The 18504-nt window shown below is 47.7% G+C and overlaps 1 protein-coding gene across 4 annotated transcripts in view; it reads left to right on the forward strand.

Moving 5' to 3' along the window:
* The window catches only part of STK25 (serine/threonine kinase 25), a 42954-nt gene that overhangs the window by 13617 nt on the left and 10833 nt on the right, over window positions 1-18504 (forward strand). For all 4 annotated transcript variants that reach the window (XM_032796109.2, XM_032796091.2, XM_032796101.2 and 1 more), the window contains 3 exons: window positions 9571-9801; window positions 12421-12477; window positions 16130-16238. In XM_032796109.2, the coding sequence (XP_032652000.1) occupies window positions 9571-9801; window positions 12421-12477; window positions 16130-16238 (397 nt within the window). The remainder of the gene's footprint in view (window positions 1-9570; window positions 9802-12420; window positions 12478-16129; window positions 16239-18504) is intronic.

Raw genomic sequence — 18504 nt, forward strand, 5'->3', positions numbered from 1 at the left:
TCGAGTGGGAGGGTCAGCGGCATTGGGGAGATGGGCTCCAGGCTGGGCACGGCTTGTTAGAGGAAGGTGGCAAGGCTCGGCACTGGGTGAGAGGGGGCCAGTGCAGGGCTCTTGCAGATAGCATAGGGAGTGGAGGTGGTAGGGGGACGTATCGGACATCACAGCACTGTCCTGCCTGTTGAAACCAAGTTTCTCATGGTCTTTGAGCATCCAGGGGCGGTGTTTGGATGTGTGAATGTGCTTTTGGGAATGGGACTGGATGAGGACTTGCACTTAAGTAATGGGAAAGGAGGGAGGTAGCATTTTGAGGAGAAGCCTAGGACTCCAGAGAGTCGAGCATTAGCAGGCTGTATTCTTCCCCATCACACTGCTGGTGGCTGAGTAGCACTACTCATCCTATACTACAGGACTCCAGCCACCGTTTACAGAAGTGGATGTCTAGCATCCTTGGCCATGGCCACTGAGGATTGTGCTAACCAGGTAGTGATAAGAATTGGTTTGTTGAAACATAAAATCCTCCAAAGCCAAAGATTTTTAGAATGTACCGTTATTGACAAGGTGAACATCCTAAGCGTGTGTCTCACGATGTGCCTTCTTATCCAAGTGATTGCTGTTATCCCCGGACGGGATTAATTTTTTTTCAAGTTTTTGGACACTGCCAAGAGCATGGCAGGCAGGAGGCTATGAGACTGGCATAGATACAGTACCTCCTAAATATAACTGTCGCCTCTTAGGGGAAGTGGGGAGTATTTTTCTCTCGCGGATTTGAGGGGGAAGCAAGGGATAGAAATGGGACAGACACACAAAGTCTGAGTTATAGATGCTGCCTCCTAGTATAATGGATGTATGTACTCAGAACTCCACAGTGGTCATTCTAGTACATTAGATGGAGCTGTAACTTTGGAGAGGGTGAGGGGCTGTCCTATTTGACACTAAATTATACATACTAAGGTGGGTTCTAAATTAGCTGTCACCACTTAAAGAGATCTTGGAGTCATGGATAGCTCTCTGAAAACATCCACTCAGTGTACATGGCCAGTCAAAAAGCTAACAGTATTAGGAACCATTAGAAACGGATGATAATAAGACAGAAAGTACATAATGCTGCCATTAATCTATGTCGCCCACCCTTAAATACTTTATGCGTTCTAGTAATCAAAAAATATTAGGAATTGGAAGGTACAGGAAGCAAACAAGAATGATGAAAGGGTATGAACAGTTCGTATGAGGAGAGAGTAAGGACTGGACTATTCAGCTTGGAAACAGATGCTAAGGATGAGAGCGAGGTCTATAAAATAAAAATTATGTGGAGAAAGTGAATAAGGAATGTTATTTGCCCTCCATAAACACAAGAATCAGGAGTATCCAATGAAATTATAGGCATCTAGTTTTAAACAAACAAAAGGAAGTACTTCTTCAACAAACACACGTCAACCTGCGGAATTCATTGCCAGGGATAGTTAAAGGTCAAAAAGTTAATTTGATTAAAAAAAAAAAAGTAGATGCAATCATGGAGATACATCATCGATGGCTTTTAGTTGCTCAAAATGGTCAGGGACACAACCCCGTGCTCTGGTGTCCCTAAGTCTCTAACTTGTCAGTAGCTGGGAGTGGACAACAGGGGATGGATACTTGCAATTTGCCTGTTCTGTTCATTCCTTTTGAAGGTATCTGGCAATGGCTACTGTTAGAGCAGGATAATTGGTTAGCCATCTGTTGACCAGTATGGCTGTTCTTATGTGGAATGTGCCTATATATGAATATGTGAGCATCCAGTGAATGAATTATGAGGCTTGTTAAATGCAGGCATTGCGGAGGGAGAGGCTCTACATCATGTATGGGTACATTGAGAAACTTGCACTGGATGAGGGTAGTGGACTAAGGCTGAAGGAAGTTAATCAGAGGAGGAGAGTAATTTTGACTTGGATCATGAATGGGGATCCTGGTGGGGTTGTTTGGGCTGGATTTAGTTGCAGCAAGCTTATATGAGTGATATAGGTCCAAAGTTGTCAGTATAATATGGCCTAATCTTTCATTATTATAGTCTTGTATCAGGTTTCTCAACCTTTTCCATCCATGACCCATGTTACAACAAAATCGTAGAAGTATGGACTGGAAGACTAATATATCATCAAGTCCAGTCCCCTAAACTCATGCAGGGCTGTTAAATAACTAAACATTACAAGTAGGTGTGTGTTGACCTGTTCTTTAAACTCAATGACAAAGATTCTACAATCTCCTAGGCATTTGTTCCAGTGCTTGACAAATTAAAGGTGTTTGGGGCCCTCCCCTTTCACCTAGCATCAAGGAAGCATCCCGGGTCTGCTCACTAACCAAGACTGAGAACCAGTGCTCTACATAAGTAGGGGTCTGTAGAGGGTCAGGAGAATCTATCAAGTAAAGAATGTCCACCCATGTTCACGGATTGGCTTGTTGATGTATGAGCTGACCGAAGCTAAGGATAGATTGAGAGAGGCAGGGGTGGTCCAGTAAATAGGGCACTGGGTTGGACTCAAGTTCTATTCCCGGTCTGTCTCTGACTGCTATGTGATGCTGAACAGTCAATCCCATCTCTGTGCCTCTGTCCCCTCCTGTCCATTGTCTGTCCTGTCTATTTAGATTGTAATCTTTTCAGGAGGACACTCACTGAGTTTGTTCAGGACCCACCACAATGGCCCCGTCTCTGGTGGGGCCTCCAGGCCCTCTGTAAGGCAAGTAATAACTTGTGGCTGAAGCTCAGATTGGATTTACTCCACTTCTGCTGCAGGCTTCCTGTGTGACCTTGTAAAGTCTTAAGAGATTGTGCCTCAGTAATAGGTCCTATCTGATATGTTGTGAGAACTAGGGTCTGGAAAGACTTGGATAGAAGATTATAAAAATGAAGTGTTTTTGTCATAGGAATTGCCCTATTTATCTGGACTGCTAGGAATCATTCGACCTCCCTCTGTGAATCAGCGACACAGAAAATCTTGCACTGAAGTATACTGAAAGTGGCTTTCAACAATTCCACATACAATTACCTCCAGTCTGCTGCAAAAGTATATTCCATTAGAGAACTGAAAGGTTAAGCATTACCAGTAATTGCGTGCACTTCCTTAACTTGATTCCTCGTCAGCTGTGACATAGAGAAACTCTGAGTATTTGCCTTTGTGGTTAGAGGAGTCCTGAGCCAGGACTGTACACAATACAATACCATTGGTGTTAATCTCTGGGGAGACTGGAGTTCTGTAACACTAGTCCTTGTGCTGTAGGTGTATGGCACCAGCAGTGTTTACTTTCTAAAATTGTTGGTGCATAGATGAGGAAGTCTTAATCCTGGTTTAAATCAGTTGATTCTCATGTTTGCTAAATGGAAGGGCCCAGGATAGGAACGTTGGAAAGGCAGAGATGCTGTGCCCCACATTTGTATATGCGTCTGCCCCAGATTGAGACCCTGACTTCTCTCCTTGGGTTCCTTCACATCAGCTGGAGCATGACTCCAGGCAGTGATGCTGTAGGCAGCTCTGTTTGGAGGGCAGGTGAACTGCAACAAAGCAGGGTTGGCCTTGGTATTGAGATCTTGGTTGGATATGAACGTGTTGGCTTCGGTGTCAGCCAATATGCTCATCTCTATTAGAGCCTGTTCAATGTGGGACTTCCTCTTCTACAGCCATCCCAGAGCTTAAAGGTGTCACGTCTACAGCTTCTGCTTCTCAGCACAGGACCCAATAGAGCTGCCAAGCCTGAGGTTTTCTTACAGTGAAAGCTTGGGATTGCTGTCCAAGTTGGCTCTTTAAATGCCGCTTTTCTTTAATTCCTGACATCTGCAGTGATTTGCTTTGTTTAAAACTAACGTAGCTACTTCAGTCACAATGGAAAATTCCCCCACAACTGTCTGACAAGTGCCTTTCTCCCCCACCCTCCAACTGGCACGATAAATTGTGTCTTTGTCCTGAGCTGCCATGATACAATACCTCCTCTCCTTTTGGATCAAGTTGGAATGTTGCTCCCTATCTCAAGCAGTCAGGTTGGAATGTTTTTTCCTCCCTTTCCCCCAGCAGAATAGCATCGAGCATTGTTCCCTCCATCTCAGGTTCAGCGTGGTTGGCAACTGCAGCCTTGATGGATGTAGGGAGTTTATATTAATTGTCTTTGCTCACTCGATTGTGTTGCCTTGTGGTGAAGATTCATGGTAGGCTCTGGATGCACCATGGTTGAAGTTAGCGTGACCATCGTGTATGTTGGCTGCTCTCTTGCATGAAAGCGTGGACAGTTCCATTTCTTCATGCATTCGAGAACAGCATATAGACCATTGGCATTCAAAATGGTTGATTGTGAGATTTTTCTTCCACTTCACCTCTCAGCACTGTGTGAGCATGTACATGGAGCTTGCACGCAAGCCAGCTAGTAGATCTGTATGCAAAGGCCCACCCAGGCTAATGTGGCATTCAAATAGGATTTTCTCTCTCATTATACTTGTTGCTAATTCATGGACCAGGTCCCATGGTGCTTTAGGCGCTGTACAGACATGAACAGTATTACACATGGACATCTGAACGAAGAATTTCTGAACACTTGGGTGTAATCTTGCTGAGTTTCACTTGCTCCTGACTGTGCCATAGGTGGACAGAATTCTGTTGTAAGGCAATCTGAGCATGGAGTCTAAGGCTTTGTCTACACTTACAGTTTTGCAGCGCTGGCATTACGCTGCTGGTCTACAGCTGTGTACGGCCAGCGCTGCAGGTGTCCACATGGCAGCGACCACGCTGTCAGCTGTGTCCAACATTGCCAGTTTGCAGCGCTGGTGTGAGTGGTGCATTGTGGGCAGCTATCCCCAGAGCGTCCACACCTGATGACCAGCGCTGCATCACCAGCGCTGGTCTCGCTACACCGGAAGCAGACCCAGGTGTACAGCCAGCGCTGCAAACAGGGAGTTGCAGCGCTGGCTGAGCTTTTAAGTGTAGACACCTGCTAAGTTGCAACGCTGTAACCCGCTCGCCAGCGCTGCAACTTGCAAGTGTAGCCAAGCCCTTACTGTTCATGTCATATATTGTGAGGTAGCAGTAGCTGCACATGAGTACAGCTTTCCTACTGGGTAGTATTAGCTTATCTCAGAATTGATATGTCTGAGCTATCAGTACTTAAGTTATGTTTGTGATGTTGCACTCCATAATGTTTTATGGAAATATACTTACAAGGGTAAATATGATGTAACTGGAATATACTTTACGCAAAGGTCTCTTGTAAGGTGTCATTACAAATCTTATAATCTACTGAGTGTGTTCATCTTATTTGTATGTATATATCATTCTTGTATCTGAAGATAGAAATCTAAAATGTAACTCTGAGGTACAGTACTATTGTAATTATGCAAAGTGTGGGCCATTGATGATGGTTAAGAATCCTGATGGCTCCCACTGACTAGGACAATTGGTTGTAAATGGCTCTGTTTACTCGCAAGCCTTCCTGTGTTCCTGTAAGCTAGCCCAGGAAGAATGGTGGAATCCATCTTAAACCTGGTGCTTTTCCATTTGGAAGGAGGGATGGGACTCCAGAGACACAAAAGATTCCCGCCTTGTGCCAAAGCTATAAAAAGGGAGTGGTGAGAACAAAGGATGGTCTCCGTCATGAGAGAGCCTCTGCTTTTCACCTAAGATGCCTGCTGGAACTAACAAGGACTGTACCAGGGAAAGGATTGGGCCCAGACTAAGAAGCTTATTGGAACATCTCTGAGGGTGACATTTACCGGTATTCAGTTTCTTAATGTGTTAGGCTTAGACTTGTGTGTTTTTGCTTTATTTTGCTTGGTGACTGACTTTGTTCTGTCTGTAATTACTTGAAACCACTTAAATCCTACTTTTTATACTTTGTATATCAGTGTTATAGAGGGTGAACAATTTGAGTTTACCCTGTGTAAGCTTTATACAGAATAAAATGGATTTATTTGGGTTTGGATCCCATTGGGATGTTGGGTAATAGGTGACCTGCTGAGCAGTTTTTGGTTCAAGTCTGCAGCTTTGGGGGCGTGGACCAGACCTGGGTCTAGTTGTGCAGCAGGCTAGTGTGTCTGGCTCAACAAGGCAGGGGTCTGGAATCCCAAGCTGGCAGGGAAAACGGGCTCAGAGGTAATTCCAGCACATCAGGTGACAGTCCCAAGGGGATTTCTGTGACTGAATCCGTCACAATGTTATTCCTGTTTCTGTTCTGTATAGGTAGGGCAAAGGCATGAGTAATCTACTCCTGCATTCAGTCTGCACGCCAAACTCTCCTCGTTTCCAGTGGAGGTCAGTGTCCAGAGTAACTGCTGGATTGGGCCTTAGAATTTTCACTCATTAGCAGAGAAACTCACTAGGTCATGGCTTTGCTGCAACTGCGGGACTTAAATTGACTTGTTCAGAAATACATGTGAGAAACTTTTCATCAGCTCCTGGTGGTTTCGTTTGGTCTTCCGCTCCTCAAACAAAGAAGGCTTGAGGCAGGCATGTGCCGCTTCCAGACCTGGGCAAAGGGTAGTCTGCCACAAGTATGAGTGGTTCTCGGGTCTGCACTTAAGCAGCTGGGAACTTTGGAGTTTCCCATTCTAGGTGCTGACTTTAATGTAATTTGATGGGACACAATTCCTGCCTACAGGAATTGTTCAGTCTCCCCAACACCTTTGGCCAATACAGCAATAGTCTAAACGATGTGTTTGTTACAGAAGCTTAGCCCCCTGCTGCCCACTTCAGTCTCTGCAGTGCTCATGAAACACAAGACAAAACCAGAACTAAATGTCACCCCTCTGTGCTGTTAGCAATGGGACTGAGATCTGGATCAGATTACTGAGCCCACAACATACCCTTGTCAGTCCCCAAACAACCTTCTGCAATGGCTGCTCCAGTTTCACTTCATTAATCATTTGCATAAGGGCCAACCAAGAATGGGACTCCATTGTTCTAGGTACTGAACAACCAGTAGTAGATGGTCCCTGCCTTGATGAGCTAGCAGCCAGACAGACACAGGCTGGGGAAGGGGTAGAAAACACCAGCAGAGTGAGCAATATGAGGGCAGCCAGCTGCATGTTAGTTGCAGGTTTTTCCCCCTCCTGTTTAAATCAGACTTGATGAACAGGAAGCTATTGGTCCTGGCTCTACATCACACTCCTGAGTCCCCCCACATCGCTTTCTAGTGTTCTTCCTTTCAAGGTGCAGTGTTCAATATGGATGTTGCCCTCTCCCTCTGTGAATGCTGATCACTCTTCAGACAGAAGGGCCTGGGAGTGTCTGTTTGCACAGGGGGTCATGTGGATAGTACTTCCATTCCCTTCCCTTTCTGAGCCAAGTATCCTTAATAGTCTGCTGGTGCAAGGGTAAGCTGGATCCTGCCCGTGCAGTGGGTTACGAACAGCACATCTGGCCATTCATTAAGACTGCGGCCATGCTATCCTATCACCCATGTTCTCTAGCTTAGATCATTTTCCGTCCTCCGCTCCACACTCCAGTCCTTGCTTGTATCTCTAATTCCTTTAATCTCTACTGCTCAGTGCTCCATTTCCAGCATATATTTGTTGAAAGTGTAGCACTGTTTGGGTGTTGCCATGGATGCATGAGGATTTTTGGCATAGTAAAATCCTGTTCAGCTAGCTGAGTGTGCTGGTTGCCCATGTCAAGGCCTCTATTGCCCTGTATGCAGACGTAATATTGTTGCGAAGGGTTGTTTAGCTGCTGTGCCCGGTCCAAAGGCTTCTTAATATGCCTAGTTGGTTTAATTATTAAACATCAATTGAGGCACTCATTGAGGACCAGCTGCAAGAACCCAGTGAGGAAATGGGAAAATGCAGCTGTCTTGACCTCAGATAAAATCTCAGTTGAATTCAAGGTTTAACTAGGGAGTGGTCCCTCACTGATGTGTTTGTAGGTGAGTATGTATCATGTGCTTGTTCTGAGAAGCCATGGGTGTGGAAACCCATACGTCATAATTGCTTGGTTATTTCCGACAAGTCGTGCAGGATTTTCCAGAACCTAGACTTGTCTTTAAGAAAGCCCTTTTGATCACAAAGAGCCTTTTACCACTGGAAAGCAATGCAATACCTCTGAGTCTGCAGCTGGGCCGAATGAAATGGCATCAAAGAGTGATGCAGACTTCCCACCCACCCACATTCACAGTAATGAAGTATTAACTCTGAGGCCTAATTATGACCATTTAAATGCCAATATTACTCTGTGGATCATCACATTGGAAGCATCCCAGTTAATGTGCTTATGTAGTTAGGCTGAATGTGCTTGTCACATCTGGACATGCCATTCATTTGAAAGGCTGTTCTAGAAGAAACACTCAGCAGTAGATCAGCTATTTTGTCTCTCTTGATGTATTCAGGTGTCTGGGATCCTTGCTGCTGTCCTTCAGAATGGAGTGGTGCTTACCTTGCTAACAGTTAAAGAATGGTGTGCTCCACTGGGGTGGGGTAATCAGCATTTCTGAGCAGCTGCCCTTGTGTTATGGTGAAATCTGGTAGTAAAATAAAGAGTCAAAAGGGAGAGAAAACATCCCCTTCTTTCTTAATCTCCCTGCAAAAAACACTGCAGACTTGGGGTGGAGGGATATCCACTGGATTTCTATTTGCCTTGGTCTTGGGATACCATTCAGTTCAGTTACCACATGCTCACTAGGCTGTAGGAACAGAAGGCTGGATCTGACATTCGAGGGTCTACATTTCTATACGCATACAGCAAACAATCTCTCATTGTTATTAAACACTTCTGTTCTAGTACTGCCTAGAGGCCAGTCAGGTTAGGGCCCCATTGTCATAGGCACTGTACAGAGGTCCTTTGCGATACACAATCCCTCGCCCAAAGACCTGACAGTTTTTTCAGAGACTCCTTTCTATGCACTTGGAGGGCTAAGGTAGCAGTCCCCAAACTTTTAGGGTTGCGTTCTCCCGCCCCGCCCCCGGGTCCGTGTCCATGCCTACCTAGGGACTGGGAGGGGGGCTGTGGCTTAGGTGTGGACAGGGGTAAGGGGGCCGAGGCTGGGGCCACGGTGTGGGGCGGGGCCAGGTGCGGAGCCTTGGCCAGGGGCCCAGGCTGGGGGGCAGGGCTGGGAGCAGAACCTCAGCTGGGCCTCAGTGAGGGCCAGTAGCTGGGGCCGCGGCTGGGTGTAGAGCCGCAGCTGGGCTGTGGTAGGGGATCAAGGCTGGGTGTGCGTTGGGAGATGGGGCCGCAGCTGTGGCTGGGGGTGGGGCTGGGGCAGAGAGGGTTTGGGTGGCACTCCCTGCCTGCCTCTGGGGCTGGCTGGGCCCCACCACACCCCCCCAGAACTTTCCCCACACCCCCTAGGGGGCGTGCCCCACATTTTAAGGACCATTGGTCTAAGATCATTCTTCATTTCACCCTGGCATGGGGTGGTACCATGGTAAGCGTGTGTGCGGGAAGATCTCCAGTCCTGTCATATATCTGGAGGTCTATTGTGGTCCTTGAGGATGCCTTACAATGAAGATGAGCTCTCTCAAAGAAGTGTAGTGGGAGTCAGTGTGGTGACAGTGACCCTGTTTTAGAATAGAGTGTTGTGTGGGTGGCTTATGGTTTGACCCTTTCACCTTGTCTCTCTTCCGGTTAGCACTCCAGGGTGGACCCAGAAGAGCTGTTCACCAAGCTAGAGAGGATTGGTAAAGGCTCGTTTGGTGAGGTGTACAAAGGAATCGACAACCGCACCAAGGAGGTGGTTGCTATCAAGATCATTGACCTGGAGGAGGCGGAGGATGAAATTGAGGACATCCAACAGGAGATCACTGTGCTCAGTCAGTGTGACAGCCCCTACATAACCCGCTACTATGGGTCCTATCTGAAGGTAGTCAAAGCTGCTACAGGAGAGAGCCTTCCTAATACTCTAGCTCATAAGTCTGTGAATGGGGCTAGTATCCTAGAACAACAGGAAGCAGGCTGGGGCGGTGACTAACAGCTGCAGGATGGGTGTCCAGCAGGGGTGGGCTGCACTGTCAGCAAAGAACATCGTTACTGCAGCAAGGGTGCAATGGCAATTTCCATTGCATTTACCAGCCCTATTGTGGATGTTGGCTGTTGCAGAACACACTGTAGTGATCTCCATATACACAATTCACCCAAAGAAGTGGGGCTCTGCTAGAACGAGAATGCTCCATCAAAGAGAGAGGCCCCCAAATAGATTTCCTATAAAGGAGGTAGCTCCCACACAGCCCCCACCCACCTTCTCCTAGAGCAGGGGTAGGCAAACTTTTTGGCCCGAGGGCCACATCAGGGTTGTGAAACTGTATGGAGGGTCGGGTAGGAAAGGCTCCCCAAACAACCTGGCCCCTGTCCCCTATCTGCCCCCTCCCACTTCCCACCCCCTGACTGCCCCCCTCAAACCTCCGACCCATCCAACCCCTCCCCGCTCTTTGTCCCCTGACTGCCCTGACCCCTATCCACAGCCCGCTACCTGACAGCCCCACGGGCACTCCCACTCCCTATCCAGCTGCCCTCTGCTCCTCGTCCCCTGATGACTCTCTCCTGGGAGCCCCTGCTCCTAACTGCCCCCTGGGATCCTGCCCCCTTATCCAACCCCCCCTGCTCCCTGTCCCCTGACTGCCCGCCCAACCCCTATTCACATCCCTGCCCCCTGACAGGCCCCCTGAGACTCCCACTCCCAACCCTCCCTGTTCCCCATCCCTTGAATGCCCTTCCCCCCACCGAACCTCCACCCCATCCAGCCACCTTCTCCTCCCTGACTGCCCTCCAGGATCCCTTGCTCCCTTAACCAACCTCCCCTCCAGCTCCCTTATTAGCAGCAGGAGCTCGCAGCCATGACATCCAGCCAGAGCCAACTGTGGTCCTCATGCTACCCAGCAGGAGCGGAGGGGCAGGGGACTAGGCTGCCTGGCTGGGAGCTAAGGGCCTGGACAGGATGGTTCTGCGGGCCGTAGTTTGCCCATGTCTGTCCTAGAGGATTCTCTTTCTGGCTTTAGAGTTCTCAATATGTTGCCTTTGCATCTCTTGGGACCCCAAAAAAGAGAGAATCACTACTTTCAACACAGCTTTGGAAGATATGTTGCCTTTACACTCATAAAGTGCTGTCTGGCTTTCCTCTCTGGTTTGCCCCTGGCATTGTGTATCAGTGTTTAGCAAGCAGAAGGCCTGAGACTTGGATTTTACAGCTCCATGATAGTCTGTGCTCCATCTTTTTTCAGCCCCATTCCCTTCCTTCTGGGAGTTGCTCATAACACAGTAACTGGCACCTTCAGTAATACTGAGTTGTGCAGAACCACCGAGGAAGGGAGCCAGGTTATTCTCAGGGTTTGAGACCCTAACTCGGGTTTCTTGTAGAGGCTACCATGGCAGTCTCAGAAAGCTCTACTAGCGGAGCCCAGGCTGCCTCCACTCTTCTTTGCATGAATCCTCTGCATGGCAGTGTGAAGTGGCAGCCCAGCCCTGGTCTCAGCACACCTGCCAATTACCTTGGCCTGTCTGAACAGAGGTTGTCAATCGCGCTGAATGCAGCAAGTGGGATTGGGTGTTTAAATGGTTTGAGGCTGTCAGAGCCACTCAGCTTCTCACTTATAGCCGTCTGTAAGACTGTAAGGGGTGAACAGCGAGGTATTGCTGTTACTGTTGACGTATATGATGGTAGCATCTAAGAACCGTTAAGGATCAGGGCCCTGTTGTGCCAGACACTGTACAGACATGACAGAGAAAACACTCCCTACCCCCAGAGAGCTCCCGCTCTAGGGGTTGCACAGAATACAACAAGTCGGTGAAACAAAGGGTGCATGAGGATGGGGAGATTGAGGGAACAATGAAATAGACCAAGTGTAACACTTGGAAACAGTGTTGGGGTGAGTAGGAGACTAGGTCTGTTGGAGGAGCGATAATGGGGTCAGGAGCTTTTTATCTCAGCTGCCATTAGTGACTGGAAGTCACCACTATCTGGTGACTGTTTGGAGACATACTTAAGATGAGTTGATAGTCTAGTGAAAAAATGTGGATGCTGCTCACCATCGTCCCTGTTGGCAGTCTCATTACTGAGGCCAACGACTGAAAAACTACCCTCCTTCCCTTAGAGGGGTTGTTTCTAGGACCAGCTGGAGATACGTTGATAGAGGCACATGGGGAAGATTGCATGACTGCTGCCCGTGAATAGATTTCTGTCTCCAAGATGCTAGACTGAGCATTAAATTCACTTAGAAAAAAATAGATTGGAAGGGAAGTGCGTGGTGGGATCCCTCCTAGGGTCTAATTTCCGTGCAGCAGTACTGTGTCAATGAGGGATGAATGGAAGCTCGCCTTACTTGGTCCTAGTCTGGCAGTGGCGGTTGAGTGCCTGTTTGGTCTACTGAGTGAAGAGCTGTGCACAAGTTTCATGGCTGGTGGAGCTGGGCCTGATTGAGGTTTGATTTTTGTTTTAATCTTAACACACTGCCCAGTGCTCACCAAACCTTTTCTGCCTCACTTGCAGAGTACCAAGCTGTGGATAATAATGGAGTACTTGGGTGGAGGCTCAGCACTGGATTTGGTAAGTAGCTTGGTCAGTCCTATTAACACATGGACACATGTGGCCCACAACCAGAGGCTGGAACCTTAGTTTGTGAAACAACCATAAAATTGGTGTTCATTAGCCCCACTAAGCCTTATTCAGAGCCATTTGCCCAAAGAGTAGACAACGCAGAGCAGGCATGCTGGCTACAAAGCCTGTTTTATGCCAGGATGGAGAAATCATTTGCACTGTGACCCTCTGGGAAGTCTGTACCCGCCTATCTAAGCACCATTGTACAACATACCCTGCTACTCTATAGACAACAGGTTATCTCAGGAATGATCAGTGATGGCTTGTCCTGTTTGAGTGACACTATATCCATGCTACACCAGATGCTAGAGAATAGAGATGCAGAACGTACATGGGCTCAACTTTGCTGTGTCACACTCCTGCACCTCCATTGATTTAATGCACGTATAAGTGGGACATAAGAACGGCCGTACCGGGTCAGACCAAAGGTCCATCTAGCCCAGTATCTGTCTACTGACAGTGGCCAATGCCACGTGCCCTAGAGGGAGTGAAGCTAACAGGCAATGATCAAGTGATCTCTCTCCCGCTATCTATCTCCATCCTCTGATGAACAGAGGCTATGGACACCATTCTTTACCCTTCCTGGCTAATAGACAGTTATGGACTTAGCCATCATGAATTTATCCAGTTCCCTTTTAAACATTGTTATAGTTCCAGCCTTCACAACCTCCTCAGGTAAGGAGTTCCACAAGTTGACTGTGCACTGTGTGAAGAAGAACGTCCTTTTATTTGTTTTAAATCTGCTGCCCATTAATTTCATTTGGTGACCCCTAGTTCTTGTATAATGGGAACAAGTAAATAACTTTTCCTTATTTACTTTCTCCACATCACTCATGATTTTATATACCTCTATCATATCCCGCTTTAGTCTCCTCTTTTCCAAGCTGAAAAGTCCTAGCCTCTTAATCTTCCCTCGTAGGACCCTCTCCAAACCCCTAATCATTTTAGTTGCCCTTTTTCTGAACCTTTTCTAGTGCTAGAATATCTATTTTGAGGTGAGGAACCACATCTGTACACAGTATTCGAGATGTGGTGTACCAGGATTTTATAAGCGCATAATATTATTCTCAGTCTTATTCCTATCCCCTTTTTATGATTCCTAACATCCTGTTTGCTTTTTTGACCAGCCTGTCGCACTGCGTGGACATTCAGAGACAATCCACGATGCCACCCAAGATCTTTCCTGACCCAGTTTAGCCAAAATTAGCACCCCCATCAATATATGTGAATTGTATAGTTTGGGTTTTTTTTCCAATGTGCATTACTTTACATTTATCCACATTAAATTTCGTTTGCCATTTTGTTGCCCAATCATTTAGTGATGGGCAATGGAAGACTGGGATAAATCATTTTCTTGCACGTGTTGGTAACTCCTTTAGTGTGCCCTACTAAATTGGGCTGATTCAGACTCCACAAGGTGATCCTCAGTCACACTTAACGGATGTTATATAGGGCTCCTGCCCCATGGACCCGACCGCCCCCCCGTCCCTTCTCCGCAACGGCTGTGTGACTGCAGCCAGTCCACTCCCAAACTGTGGCCAAGGACCATCTCTACACGCTCGTGCTCCACACCCTTCACTATCCTCACCCTCGGGTCCCACCCCAACACAAAGTGGCGACCTTCTGCCACTTCTGGAGGTGAGGAACCCCGGTGGGCCAGTCTATCACTCTACTCTGGTTCTGAGGCCTGCAGGGAAATCATTTGGGGCTTCTTTCAGGGCTGTGAGCACGGGCATGTATTTGGTGTGGTTTACCCCTCCCCAGAACACTGTCCTCTGTGGCATGAGGAGACCACTGGCGCTCGTTTTACTAGAGTGCGCCAGGTTGCAGCCCTATACTGGCTCCTCACCATATATTGTTGCGTTCTGGCTGCACTTCCCTCACTCCTTCTCTATGCACTCCTATCTCAGCTCACAAAGTCAAGGGAACCTACTGGTCAACCTCTTCCTTGCCCTACCTAAAAATTCCATCTATGCAACCAGGGAGAGGAGGTGCCAATAGAGACTCCTGTGACTGTGGGCTTGTTTTCGACCTCTGTCGACGCACCGGGCGAGTTCCCTGCGGCGCCCACTGCCCCTTACGGCTCGAAAAGTGGCACTGTCCGGGGCTCTCTGCTCGGTGTCCCTGTCAGGCTCCCTTCTTACGACCCTTTGACCGCACTCCTGTCCCTGTTCTTTTATTAGTTGTCCCCCGAAATCAGTTGGGTTCTGAGGTCCTGTAGATCCTCCCCTTAGGCTGGGGGGGATCCTTTAGCAGTGCGCCCACCCACTTCCCGGAAACCCAATAGATACACAATTGATTAAATAGAATGAATCTAAACTTTGGGGTATTCCTGGCCTATCTATCTGTGAAGAGTGGGTGGGATGATGGAATTCCAGTGTCAAAGGCATGCCTGACCTGTAGCACCCCTGTCTGGGCAAGTGTGGCTCAACCATACTCTGCCTTAGTTTCCTTTCTTGAACTCCTTAAAAACTCCATACAGGAGTTCCATTAATATCCTGGTTTATTATCATAAACTGTGCCGGTCAAAATAAAGTTCTCACAGACTCAATAACATCCTTCTCAGCCCTACCTAGGGGGAATCTGTTGTCCCCTGGAGTCTGCTCTCTGACTGTCTCTTCCAGAGCTATTCAGGCTTCTCTCCTTACCTGCCTGGGTTGAGAGAGGGCGGTGGATAGCCTTGAAGTATTAAGACTCTATTGCAGCTTCCAGGAGCCTTCTAAGTCTTTGCATCTTCACTCTATCTTCCCCCGAGCACATCCTGTTTGCCTCTTTGTAAAGCCCAGTTGCCTTCTCATAAACCCAGTTGGGCAGCAGCTATTCAGACAGAGGTGCACTGGACCATGCTCCCTCTTAAAGGGACAGTCACACTGTGACACTCACCTTAGCAGAGAATTCTTTCACTTCTCAACCTTTCTAGTGCGATAACTGATGCCCTGAGCCTACAATGAGAGCAACGCTGTTGCACCTCACTGACTTCATGGGGGCATTTGCACAGAGTTCATTGCAGGGTTAAGGCCTCAGTTACTACACTGGAAAGGCTGAGAACTCAGCTAGGGTGGGATCTTATCATCTCACCTTGTCTCCAGATAAGTCAGAAGCACCTTTCTTGCTGTTGCACCAACTGAAATGCTGCCCACTTGCCCGCATGTGCCCACAGCCTGGACAGATTGGATCTGTATATTTTTATGTGTGTAATGTATTCCCAGTCTAAAGCAGATGAGTGTCGCAAACCTTGGTTTTGGTTCTTATATTTGATGTGGGGAGGACGGGGGCAGGATAAAACATAGCAGTAGGCTTCCTGATTGGCATGTCTGCCAGCAGGTGTCTGACACTGCTATGGAGGAGATTTTGTCTTACAGACTGAGGTCAGGAAACGTGGAACCTGTTAGGAATCACTCTAGTGGTGTGTAAATGTCTGTCATAAAAGTTGCGTAGCAAATTTCAGATCATCTCCCCTCTCTGGTCGTCGTCGTCCTATTTATTTTTCCCTCTGTCATTCTCTCACCTCTTCACTTCTATTTAATGTCTATGTTCCTTCCTTTCTTCCTTCCAGACTCGCTCTCATTCACTCCTCTCCCCACTTTTCTTCCATGTTTAGTTAAAGCCAGGACCGTTGGAAGAGACCTACATTGCCACTATCCTGCGGGAAATCCTCAAGGGCTTAGATTACCTGCACTCTGAGAGGAAGATCCACAGGGACATCAAAGGTCAGGCTTGGAGAACACAACCCCTTTGCTCATGAATGATAATCCCACCAGCCCTTAGATAAACCTAGAGAAGCAAACTGAGGGTCAACCAGAATTGCTTTGTAATCCACTACGTTTGTTATCAGTAGTTTGTTCCTGAAATCATAAACCTCATATTCTTGCAGATGAGGATGAGTTGCTGCCTATATCTAAGACTTGGGGTAGGGTGGAGGGTCAGCAGCACCAGTCTGGCACCTGTGGTTTGGGTGAGGACATGGAACAAGGGGAGATGAGTTGCCAGAGAGAGATGAGTTAGCAGAATTGTTCAACTGCCTGCTGACTATTGTTGGTTAGTGTTGGAGCTTCTGTTTCTGTATGTAAGACCCTGAGTAGTCTGAGCGCTGATCATTATGGACACAACTTGCCTATGGCTCTGTTATTGTGGCTGGAAACTTTTTCAGTATGTGTGACTGGAGCTGCCCCACCGAGAGCTCTGAAGCCTGCATGACAAGAGCACAACAATGCTAGAAACAGAAGGGCTGCTGCCATTATTTTCTCCTGGTTCTCATCTTACAGCATCCAAGTGTACTAGACACCATGCAGTACAGAGACAAGGTTCCTGCCCCAAAAACTTTGCTGGAATACTTCCGTCCATTGCATCATGCTTGAGATCAAACAGTCGTGGGGGCATGGGGCAGGAGGGATATGGTGACCTCAGTAAGCATATCTGACTGTGCGGAGAGGGTGAGAGCATTGAATATTAAAAGAACTGACCTACTTGCAAGTTCTGGGAAGGGACACGAATGAGGAAGATAGCAGTTTGGGGAGCCAGTTCTGGGAAGATGTTTCATGCACATGGGTAGTTTGACAAAGATACTGAGGTGATTGTGTCACTGTGTGTACACCTTCTAACTGTGTTGGTATACAAGATATCTATAGGGCCGGCGCTTCCATTTAGGCGACCGCATCAGGATTTGGGAGGGCGACATTTTGCGACCCTCAGCGGCAATTCGGCGGCGGGGGGGTCCTTCCGCGCTCCGGGTCTTCGGCGGCAATTCTGCAGCGGGTCCTTCACTCACTCCGGGACCCGCCACTGAAGTGCCCCGAAGACCGGGAGCGCAGAAGAATCCCCCGCCGCTGAATTGCCGCCGACTGGGAGCGCGGAAGGACCCCCGCCTAGGGCGCCAAAAACCCTGGCACTGCTCCTGGATATCTAGCTTGCTATTACTGGCACCTGGTGTGTCCAGAGCAGCTGCAGAGGGGGACAGCAGAGATGTGAACATCCCCAAACGACTTGCATACCAAACAAACATACAGGGTCTCTTTTGGAAAGAGACGTCCCAGAATCCTGAGTGACACTCCCTAGGTGAACTGAGTGAGTGGAAGTAACGTAAGTTCTAAGGCCAGGATTGCCCAGGACAACCAGTGCTGAGCACCCACCCACTAAAAATCAGGCCCTTTCAGGATGTCTCAAGATGGATCTCCAGTGACTCTACATGAGGCACTGTACTGTAGGGCCTCCTTCAGCCTCCAGCAATTCCTTCAAAACTACTCATGGAGCTGCCAGATAAATGTTCCCCTTCTTCCCCTGAATGCATGAACCTGCTTCGAGTTGCTTGAGATACGAATCTGGAAATCAGAGCTGGAGTTCTCTCTCAAAAACCCGAGTCATTAGATTCCCTGTTGGTTACAGCAAAAAGAACAGGAGTACTTGTGGCACCTTAGAGACTAACAAATTTATTTGACCATAAGCTTTCGTGGGCTACAGCCCCACTTCATCGGATGAATGCAATGGAAAATACAGTAGGAACACCCACCCACACACACACACACAACGTGAAACAATGGGTGTTACCATACACGCTGTAATGAGAATGATCAGTTAAGGTGAGCTGTTACCAGCAGGAGAGAGAGAAACTTTTTGTAGTGGTAATCAAAATGGTCCATTTGCAGCAGTTGACAAGAAGGTGTAAAGAACAGTTGGCGAGGGGTGGGAGGTGGGGGGAAATAAACATGGGGAAATAGTTTTACTTTGTGTAATGACCCCAGTCTTTATTCAAGCCTAATTTAATGGTGTCCATTTTGCAAATTAATTCCAGTTCAGCAGTCTCTCACTGGAATCTGTTTGTTTTTTAAGGTTTTTTTGTTGTTGTAATATTGCGACTTTTAGGTCTGTAATCGAGTGACCAGGGAGATTGAAGTGTTCTCTGACTGGTTTTTGAATGTTCTAATCCTTGACATCTGATTTGTCTTCTTACTGTATTTTCCACTGCGTGCATCCGATGAA

The sequence above is a fragment of the Chelonoidis abingdonii genome, chromosome 8 (genome assembly GCF_003597395.2).
Source record: "Chelonoidis abingdonii isolate Lonesome George chromosome 8, CheloAbing_2.0, whole genome shotgun sequence".
In the NCBI taxonomy this organism is placed as follows: domain Eukaryota; kingdom Metazoa; phylum Chordata; order Testudines; family Testudinidae; genus Chelonoidis; species Chelonoidis abingdonii.